Below are 11,243 nucleotides of genomic sequence, written 5' to 3' on the forward strand. Positions count from 1 at the left end.
CTATAGAAAAAACTATAAAATTCCCCGAATGAGTGATGAAATGTTAGAAAATTGGAGGATTTTCTGAGTATGAGTTTCCCCTTAGTCTAGCCCGATGTTAAGAAGCATCTTGAAGCCCTTGGGCGGTGTAAAGAGTTATTTCTTCGTTCATAAGAAACTCGCGAGGTCCTAGGGTGTTTATGGATCCTGGGTAAGTGAAGGGCCAGACGAAGCCTAGTTCCCACCTAAGGCATTTCGTCATGAAACATAGTCTATCCTTCAAATTCGGGCTTTGGGGCGAGGAATCCAGGAGATTATCGTCGGTAACACCCGCGAGTGGGACCGGGGTGTTACAGCGAATCCCACATCGGCCATGCATGAGAGATCTGGGACCGGTTGTAAGGTCGCATGACGAGGACATCATGTGCTCAAGGGGGGGAGAATGTAATACCCCGAGAGCCCAGAAAAGTTAGTATATATTGAGGATAGTGTAAGGAAGGAAACAACACCAGCTGGATATCTTTTGGGCTGAATGTTGGCAAAGAACTCCTAAGTTAAGCGTGCTTGACCTGGGGTAATCCAGGGATGGGTGACCCCCTTGGGAAGTTCGCGTAGGCCCATCAGGATAAGTTATTCCGGTCCTTCCTATCGCTCGAGCGGGATATTACAGGTGGTATCAGAGCCGACTCCCGAGCCTCTGAGAGCGGTGGTGGGGCAAATCTCAGCGAGGAGGCTGAGTCCCTGAGGGGGGGTGCGTGTAGGCACCTTAGGCGAATCCCACATCGGCCATGCATTGGGGGGAGATCTGGGACCGATTGTAAGGTCGCATGACGAGGACATCATGTGCTCAAGGGGGGAGAATGTAATACCCCGAGAGCCCAAAAAAGTTAGTATATATCGAGGATAGTGTAAGGAATGAAATAACACCAGCTGGATATCTTTTGGGCTAAATGTTGGCAAATAACTCTCAAGTTAAGCGTGCTTAACCTGGGATAATCCAGGGATCGGTGACCCCCCGGGAAGTTCTCGTAGGCCTATCAGGATAAGTTGTTCCGGTCCTTCCTATCGCTCGAGCGGGATGTTACACGAGTTGTTAGAATTTATAACTAAGAGATTCATCTCTTAGATCCTCTTTTATTGTAATGATATTGTATTTTCCTAGTAAGAGTGCTAAAGGGCTTAGTTTGATAGTAGAAGGTTGTATATCCTAATCTTGAGAACTAAAAGGCCTAATTATGATCAAATAGGAATACTTAGTGACGTTTTTAAAATCCTTAATGATGAATTAAGGTAGTGGATTATGTTATTTGGGTGAACCATTCAAAAATTGATTGTCTTTTTTGCTTTTATTTTCATTGCATTTATCTTATCAAACGTTTTTATCAATCACCATCATTTGCCCTAAATCCTCACTTTGAGACAAAAAAAATTTAAATTAAACCAAATTTTTGAATCACCTAATTCACCCCATCTTGGGTGTGCACTGCCATTGCTAGAGAATTCTATCAATTGCGAGATTCTTATAGGAGATTTCAAAGATAATCTATTTGAGTTTTGGTATTAGGAATACCTAGTAGAAGGAGTTTCTCAGTTTTTCCTTTTTCCTCTCTTCATATAATTAGCTAAGAGAGTCTCTCAAACCGTTTTTTAGACCGTTGTCTTTTTACTGTGACTCAACTATTCTTCGGCTCAATCTTGGTGAGCTTTCGGTAATGGGCTTTTGTTCAATATACATCAACAATAAACCATTTTGCTTGAGCGAGATGTCACGCTAGATTTGCTATTCCAGCGTGGCGTACGAACGGTGCAAATGTGGCATTTTGAAAGATATTTTTAAAAAAGTGGTAAAATAAAATTTAATTATAAAAAGTGATAATTCTAAAACAAAAAATTTGATGAATATAAAATAGATTATTTTGATAGAGGATTGATTTATTGCCTGCGTCAGGCACGCATTCTTATGTTGCTCGACACAAGCCTCCTTCCCCACCATCACCCAATTTCACCCTCCCCTAATTTTCACGCACTCCCCCGTTTGAAATAGGCCAATTCCATCCTCCCCAACCCCCCCCTCCCCCCAAAAAAAAAAAAAATAAATAATAATAATAATAAAATAAAATTATCCCCACATACATACATGCATGCATACATATAATTTTATATTTTTAAAATATTACTATAAATTATTATCTAAATAAATTGTTAATTCTGGTTTGTTCAGTTAAAGTTATATTTATTTTAATAATTATAATTATGACCATAATTAATAATTTATTTACTTTTTTAAACGTAACAGAATTTATACCTATTTGCTTTTAATCATGTCTTGTCAAATACGAGTGTAATATAATCGATCAAATTACTTAAAGAGGGCTAACGTGATTTAGTTGGGTAGGCGAAATGGGGGGTTTAATTGGGGGGAGATTTTAAATCTGTTATTGACTAAGCTACTTTAATGTCAGGCAACCTAAAAGATTTGATATTTTTAATTTTTCAATTTGTTTGATTTGAGCATTTATTCGATTGAGTTGGTTCAATTTTAGAAAAAAATCGATCAATTCAATTTGAGCAATTCAATTGATTCAGTTACATTCATATCTAACTGAAAATAATCTTTAATTAGATATGAATGTAACTGAATCGATCGAATTATTCAAATTGAATATATCGAATTTTTTTCAAAATTGAATTAAATCGATCGAATAGATGTTCAAATCGAATAGATTGGGAAATTAAAAATATCGAACGGTTTATATTGTCCGACACTAATGTAACTCAATTAGTAACAGACTTAAAACCCCTCTCCAATTAAACACTCATTTCCCCATTAAGTGATTTGATTAATTCAATTACACTATTATCTAACAGACACGATAAAATATATATAATTTTTGTTATAATTAAAAAATAAATAAATTATTAATTATAATTATTAAAGTAACGGTAACTTTAACTAAGCAAACTAGAATTAATAATTTATTTAAATAATAATTTATAATAATATTTTAAAAAAATATAAAATCGTATACATGCATGTATGTGGGATATTTGTATGGGGGGCGAGTTGTAATTGGGTGATGGTGGAGAGGGGACCCGCATCGAACAACATATGAAAGGTCGATGATGCGGCCAATACATCAATGTTTTCATCATAACTTTTAACCCAAATGGCTTTTTACCAAAGTTGTCACCCCACGCGCAACACGCGGCAAAACGGGCACCGAGATTGAGTGGGCGTCTAAATCCCCACCCCCACTTGCCTCTTACAATGCCACGCCTAGCCTCGGGGGCTGCCCAATAAACCAAATTGCTCCTCCGTTGCGATCCTACCGAGCTTCCACCAAACTTCCATTTCAGGAGAGAAATGGAAGAGAACCGGAAAAAAATGGAAGCCGAAGCTTCATCGTAAGTGATCTCCAACCCATGTCAAAAGGAGGAATGAATTTATTGACTAAGAAATATTTATTTATTTCTGTGTTGTGTGGGAAGAGGAGAAATGGGAAATTAAATTAATTGTGTTTGGATTGGATTGGATTGTATGGTGGGTGCTGCACTGCAGGTTTGAGAGCAGTGAGATGCTGGCAACATTTCTGGCGTCGACGCCGCTGCTTTCAGAGTCCTGGAAGCTCTGCAGCCACGCCAACGCCACCGCGCCGCGGAGTTTCGTCACGACCCCGGTCGGGGACGTCGCTTACGTTGCCTTTTCTGGCGTTCAGCCGGTTAGTGGGTTGGAGGAGCCCTATAGCAGCCAGCGGAACTTGGTGGCGCTCGACAATATCGCCGCCGCTGCCGGCCTTTTCTCGGAGATATTACTTCAGGAGCCTGCCGTCAAGGTTCATGCTGGGTTTTTGCATCTCTTCCTCTCCATCTTCAACTCTACAAACTTCCAAGCCCAGGTTAGTAATTTCTTCCCTTAGATTGCTTAATTGATTGATCCACCTTGTTAATTTTGCCATGGTTGTTGGGTTGTTGGATTGGACTTGGAGTTTAATCTGAAAGGGGTTTCAGTTAGTTTCGCAATAATTAGCTGTTGACCGGGCTACTTTCACCTTTAGTTTAATACAGTTTCCCAATACGCACGTTGGTTAGGTAGGGACAATTGATCGATTGATTAGAGAATTGCATTACTTTGTTGTTTGTCCTTTGATTCATGAATCACGATCTTCAATCTCTTGCAATGGGATGCCTAGCAATAGCACACTAGCAGCTACCTTTGGCTCTAGCTCTAGCTCTTTTGAGATGAATTCATTGAATTCTTCCTGTGAGTGCCAATAATTGGCACTCGATGGTGGATTGACCCTACCACCAATTAAGAGTTCAAATACTGCAAACCGTCTGTCTTACTAGTGCTTGTAAAGGACCGGCAACTGCTAGCACTAATTAAATTCACGAGTTAGAGGAGACTGCACTTTCGGGCAGAGATATGATGTATGAGAGTTGCCCAAAATCTTGTTCAAAGCATTGTCCTTCCATTCTTTCCATGGCAATAGGCTTAATCTAGTTGGCAATTTTTATTAGGATTCATATGGAGTCAGCTGGCAATATCTAGGTGTCCTACATGGGTTCAAGAATATCATATTAATCATTGACTTCTTCACCCTTAAATTTCGATCAACATGACATAAACGTCACTGAACTAAGATAAAAAAAAAAAATTATTGAACTTTAATTTATAATTAAAAAGTCATTAAATTTTAATTTATTACATAATTTTATAATTATTGTTAATTATGGTTAAAAGATACTAACAAAATATTGATGTTTTTATATTTTAGTGTAAAGTTCAATAATCTTTTTGTATTTTAATGCAAAATTTAGTAAAATTTTTTGTATATTTTGTATAAAATTCAATGATCATTTATCTTACGTAACCGTTCACATTGTTAGTCATATTAATATCCCATTAACTTCTTTTAATGATAATTATAGAATTATATATTAAATTAAAATTTAGTGACTTTTTGAATATAAATTGAAATACAGTAAGTTTTTTGTATTTAAGTATAAAATTTAGTTAACATTTATACTGTTTAGCCGACATAAAACTATATCTCCTCTTTCCGGCTCTCACTCTTTCCAAATCGAAGGATATTCTTAATTAGAAGCCATGGGCACCTTATATTTATATGCTTCATCGCTTCCAAATATGCATTGTAGATAGGTGTTCCCAAGTCTTAACTATGAGATGATCGCTTGCAAGTCATATGCTTAGCTTGCATCATGGAGACTGCACTTAGATAGGGGCTAAAAATTTTGGACACGACACAGAATTAAGCGGGTTAGGGTTGAGGTTAATAGAGTTTGGGTCATCAACCCGTTTATGACACGATTATTTTCGTGTCTTAGGCGGATCAACTCGTCTAACTCGTTTAGACACGAAATGACACGTTTAATTAAACGTGTTGACAGATTGACCCGAACACGTTAACACGATTATATACGAAATGACACGTTTAATTAAAATGGTTAGTGGGTTGATCTGAATACGTTAACACGATTATACACGAAATAACACGTTTAAAATTAAATAACACGTTTAACAGGTGACACAACACGACCCGTTTAAATTAAACGGCTTACACAAGTTAATAGGTGACATAACACAACACGTTTAGTTAAATTGATTAAACGGGTCATGTCATGTTACATGTTTAATAAGTGTGTTGTGTTCGAATTTAAAGAATTTAACACAATTATTAAACGACTCATATTCAGACTAATATGATACGTGTTTTATATATATATATATCTCGATACGATATGATTACGACCCACAAACATGAATTGTCATCCCTACTTTTGGGCTCAATTAGTGGACGCCGCACTTTTGGGCACTAATCCGAAAGCTGGTGCCGCCTTGATGTCCTTTTATTCGTTATCTATTATTTTCATCAGGATACTAGAATTAGGTGCGGAACAAGATTAAAGGGCCAAAACTCATATTTTATCTCTTGTACTTTCATTTTTTTTATTATTTTTTATTTTAATTACATCCTTAAATTTATATTTTTAAATTAATTTTATTCTAATACTTTGACTTTTTTTATATGAAAATTTAATTTTTTTATTATATCGATTACTGATATATTTTTATTTTTGAATCAATTTACAATTTTATTTTGTTATGTTCCTATCAACCAACGTAATATTTACCTAATGCAAATAAATTGGGAGAAGGGAATGAGCCCCATAAGGGTGCTGGGCCCACACACCCTTAAAATTATAATTAACCATCAGGACGAGGCCACGTTCACAAATGGAGTGGCTAAGGAGGACATATTCGATGAGTGTCGGTCGGCCGGTCGCTAGATGGTGGCCAGTCAGGGATGGGAGGATTCAACGTTGTTGACTTTTGCTGCCCATAACATAGTGAGTTCTTAAATTGAAAATCACCACCGTCCACACGGCGAGAATATAATAATAGAATAAAGCACAGGGCCAGCCCCAAGGCTCAATATATATATATATATATATATAGAGGCGAAACAGATATTTTTCTCATATCCTTTTTACTTCTTTTTTTTTTTTTTGTATAATATCTGAATTATTTATATTTTTGAGTTAATTTAATTTTATATTTTAATAATTTTGTATGTAACAATTTAAATTTTTTGTTATTTTAATTACACTTTTATATAATTTTGGCAATGAAAAATTTAAATTATTATATATAAAAATTAAAATATAAAGATTAAATTTATTAAAAAATATAAGTATAAGTGTAGAATAAAAAAATAAAAAAATTAAATAATTATATAAATTTTTTTTAAAAAAAATATAAAGATAAAAATATAAATTTATCCTTCATAGATTGATAGATAGATAGATAGCATAGTGTTGGTTAGTGTCGGATTCAAATTGTTGTGCTGACTCTACTTTTAGTATAGACTACGTAGGTATTAAATTTGTAATATTTTATTAATTTATTTTAAAACTTAAAATGCTTAGTAAAACTTCCTCTAATAATTCAGTCGGAGGAGATAACAACAATTAAATGAAGAATAAGAAAGGCTACAGCCACAACCACGTAGAGCTAGAAACCAAAAGACGAGGCCTAACTTTTGTTTGTACATAACATCTTATTTAAAGTAACACGTAATTAGTCCATCTCTACTCCTAGCTTGATCGGGATTGGACATATTATGGAGTGATGGTGGGGGTGGTTACACGCCTTTTTCACATGATAAACTGTACTCAAGCGGCTCAGACTGATACATTATATAATATTCTCTGATGGGTATTGTCGGGGGTATTTAAGGTATTCGCACCTTTACAATTTTGACCGTATATCTTTTTAGATTGTATCGCATTCAGGTCTTTTTAATGCTCATCACTTTCTTTTTTTTTTTTTTTTAACGAAAAACATTTATACGAGAAGCATTTAGGGCCTGCGACAGTTTGGTCTAATGAAATTAACTGAATCGAATTGATTAAAATTGTCGGTTTAGTTCAGTTTATTTTTAATTTGGTTCGATTTGATTAATTTTTTTAAAAAAAATTAATTTTTTGATTTTGATTTAAATTTTTTGATTAAAAATAATTAAACTAACAAAACCGATCAAAGTTTAAGATGATAACATTTTTATGGTTATAAAATGACATCATTTTTGACCCATCACACAATTTTTTAGTTTATTCGGTTTATTTGTTAGTTTGAATTTGATTGATTTTTTTTTATGTTTGTTCGATTTATTCGGTCAATCCGATTTATAAAATTTATATTCAATTTTTTTAATTATTGATTAATTTGATTTATCGACTTTAATCTAATAATTTAATCCCCAATTTTGATTTATTTAATTTATTAATTTTACCAAACTAATCTCACATTCCTAAAACCATCTATCCCATTTGTTTACAAGAATTTTATTATTTTCTCTTATTTTTTATTACTTTACAGTAAAAATGAATAAAAATTGAAGGTGAAGTTGGGAGTGGAAGGGAAGACGCTTACTGTTGGGTACATGAATTGGGTCAAAGAAAACAACTTGGGTGGGACCGTCGCCGTTGAAAGCGGTGCGGTCCTTGATTTTTGGCCATACATCCGAAGATTATTTTGGTCAACACACGTTTATTTCAAGCCCTGAACTTATTGGAGGCCAATTGCGGGCCCACCAGGTTTGCTAATTTTAGTGGACCAACCCAATAAAAAAAGCTGGATTTTACTACTTGTGAGAAAGCTTTACCGAAAAAATTAAATTTTATTTTTAATTGTTTTTATCCTATTCTCTCTCTCTCCCTCTTTCACTGTCTCTCCCACTCTCTCTCTCTCAATTCCGCTTGCACCGCCCGCCGTCGCCCACATCGTCGCCGCTCGCACCACCGTCGCCCCTTCCCACCGCTGCTCCCACTGCCGTCCCGCACCCCCCTCGGCGCTCAGCCGTCGCCCTCCTCCTCCCCCCCCCCCCCCCCCCCCCAAGCACCCACCGCCGCTCACCCCGCACCCACCGCCGTTGCAGGTTCGAGGGGATTACTTAACACTTGAAGGACATGTTCAAAGGAGCCATTGACAATTGCACTGAGAAGGGATTACTTCCCTACTCCTTTGAAACCCCTGCGGATGACCATTCCTCCCAAAGCCTTGCCACTGGCACCTAGATTTTGAATCATTCACCAAATATAAAAGCTAGCTTAAGCAATTATCCTTTTTTTTTCCTTTTTCTTTTTCTGTTTTTGACGATTGGCTTTAAGCAATTGTCTTTTTAAATGGGCTCTTTTGTTATCTTTTCAAAAGAATAATTAAGTGGATGATGGTTAAAGGAAGAGCCATGTTAATGTTTTCTGCATTCCATTCTTGAAAATACAACAGTATCATCAACTTCTCAACTGAAATTGTTGAGGAAATGAATTCTATTTTGAGGGAAAAATTTTACGGATAAGAAAAATGCCATATATGTTCTTTAATATATTTAAAAAAAATTAATAAATAATTTAATAAAAATCTTAAAATACTTCTTAATTTTATCTTCACTATTCTATATCTTGAGCTGGAAAATATTATAATCTTATTTTGATACAAGTTTATCTTATTTATTTTAGCAAATGCAATCGAAATATAAAAGATGAGGAACAATTAAGTAATGCTAAAAAAATTTAGTACACAGAAACTGCTGTCCCTTGAGCCAAGTTCCTTACTCCTTCACTGAATGTATGTATATGTATGGGCAGGTGTTTGAAATAATGAAGCAAAGCAAGTCTGTGATCTTCACAGGGCACTCCATAGGAGGAGCAGTGGCATGTCTTTCAGCACTGTGGTTCCTGTCTTACCGTGAATCGGTTGGTGGGTCTCCCCTCAGTGTTCTGTGCATAACCTTTGGGTGCCCTCTGCTCAGCAACGAATCCCTTTGCCAGGCGCTCCTCCAAGAGAGATGGGGCGGCAACTTTTGCCATGTGGTGGCCAAACATGACATTGTCCCAAGACTACTCTTTGCTCCCGATCTCTCCGCCCTTACTCTTCAACTCCACACTCTCCTTCGCTACTGGCACCTCTCCATGCCTGCTACTAGCACTACTTCTACTACTACTACTACCACCACTAGTTGCCCTCCATATTTTCGAGTAGATGAACTGTTTCTCTTCGTGCTGGCCTGCGTGGAAGAATCAGCAAATGCAACAGCCGAATCAGCAGAAGAAGTACGGCTGGCGGGGAAGGACGACTCATTTTGGCCATTTGGGAACTACGTGTTTTGCACCGACAAGGGAGGAGTTTGCGTGGATAATGCAATGGCTGCCGTAAAGTTGTTGCATTTGATGTTTGCGACAGCCTCTCCAACTTCTTGCATCGAGGATCATCTCAAGTATGGTTACTACGTGGGGATGATGTGCTGGCAGTTGCTAGAAAACAGAGGCATTGATAGTAATGTTGACGAGTCAAGCTATGAAGCTGGGGTGACGCTGGCGTTACAGTCCTCCGAGATACCCTGCCATGTAAATCAATTATTTCAACTTGCACGCATGCTTAATTACATAATTAATTGCTGTTTGATTGGTATGTGTATCTTCAGATTAATTAGGAAGATGATTAAACTTTTAAGTAAGTCATGATGATGATCTTGTCCTCTTTCTTTTTTTTTTTTTAACCCATTTCTTCAGGGACCACTCATTGGACCCGCGAAAGACTGTCTAAGGACAGCCAAGAGAATGGGGCGTACACCAAACCTCAACAGCGCAACTCTTGCCGTAACTCTTTCCAAAATCAATCCATTCAGAGCCCAAATAGAGTGGTACAAAGCATCTTGCGATGCCTCGGATGACCAACTGGGGTATTATGACACCTTCAAGCTAAGGGGAGCCTCCAAAAGGGACGCCAAGGTGAACATGAACCGCTTAAAGCTGGCCAGATTTTGGGATAACCTAATTAGGATGCTGGATGCCAATCAACTGCCCCACGATTTTCACAAGCGAGAGAAGTGGGTAAACGCTGCCCATTCCTATAAACTCTTAGTGGAGCCATTGGACATTGCGGAATACTATCGGAAGGGGATGCACAGAGCCAAAGGCCACTATCTGAAGCACGGAAGACAAAGAAGATATGAGATTTTTGACAAATGGTGGAGGAATATGAATAGGAAGCGGATCGGCGAGGAAGAAGAAGAAAGTTATTATTATTGTAAGAGGAGGAGCAGGTTTGCGAGTTTGACACAAGACTCGTGCTTCTGGGCGAGGGTGGAGGAGGCGAGAGAATGGCTGGAGAATGTGAGGAGCGAGAGCGATGCCAGGAAGCTGTCTCTGCTGTGGGACAATATCCATCAGTTTGAGCAATATACAAGCAGGATTGTGGACACGAAGGAGGTGTCTCCAGACGTTCTGGCACGAAATTCAAGCTACAGCTTGTGGGTCAAAGAGTTGGGAGAATTGAAATTGCAGCTGCTGCGCCAATTCCCCCCTCATCAGTTCCCCGGATTTTCTCAAGGAGAAGTTGTCCCCTAACTGTAGCTATAGCTTATTATACTCTTTTTAACTTCCATCTCAAATTGATACTACTGGACCGCCGAATCATTGATCAAGGGGAGTATATAAAGAGTAAAGATTATATACGTTTCGTACTTCGTTACAAATCTCGGTGTCGGATCAATTAATTTGTTTTCTTTTCACCAACAACAGGGGAATGGCAGTGAATATCGGGTATGTGTGTCAAATGTATCAACCTGATTCGTCTCATTTAAGAGGACCTATACAAGCCCAGTGAAGAATTTTTGGCCACCCTAATTTGATATGGCGTTCATAAGATTATAAAAAAAATTGAATTTGTCCATAAAAACATA

At 37.3% G+C, this 11,243-nt stretch overlaps 1 protein-coding gene across 1 annotated transcript; it reads left to right on the forward strand.

The window, feature by feature from the left end:
• The first annotated feature begins 3,167 nt into the window (after positions 1 to 3,167).
• LOC127804078 (lipase-like PAD4) lies at positions 3,168 to 11,036 on the forward strand. Its single transcript, XM_052340806.1, has 4 exons — positions 3,168 to 3,384; positions 3,539 to 3,875; positions 9,148 to 9,906; positions 10,072 to 11,036. The coding sequence occupies exons 1-4, from the start codon at positions 3,344 to 3,346 to the stop codon at positions 10,906 to 10,908; spliced, it is 1,974 nt and encodes a 657-aa protein (XP_052196766.1). The 5' UTR covers positions 3,168 to 3,343; the 3' UTR covers positions 10,909 to 11,036.
• Positions 11,037 to 11,243: the final 207 nt, after the last annotated feature.

The sequence above is a fragment of the Diospyros lotus genome, chromosome 6 (genome assembly GCF_014633365.1).
Source record: "Diospyros lotus cultivar Yz01 chromosome 6, ASM1463336v1, whole genome shotgun sequence".
NCBI classification, from domain to species: Eukaryota; Viridiplantae; Streptophyta; class Magnoliopsida; order Ericales; family Ebenaceae; genus Diospyros; species Diospyros lotus.

Excerpts from the sequence above, each read along its gene's own strand:
- LOC127804078 (XM_052340806.1), top strand. The coding sequence starts at position 3,344 with ATGGAAGAGAACCGGAAAAAAATGGAAGCCGAAGCTTCATC. Across the intron at positions 3,385-3,538 it reads ATGGAAGCCGAAGCTTCATC|GTTTGAGAGCAGTGAGATGC; the intron begins GTAAGTGATCTC and ends GCTGCACTGCAG. Across the intron at positions 3,876-9,147 it reads CTACAAACTTCCAAGCCCAG|GTGTTTGAAATAATGAAGCA; the intron begins GTTAGTAATTTC and ends ATGTATGGGCAG.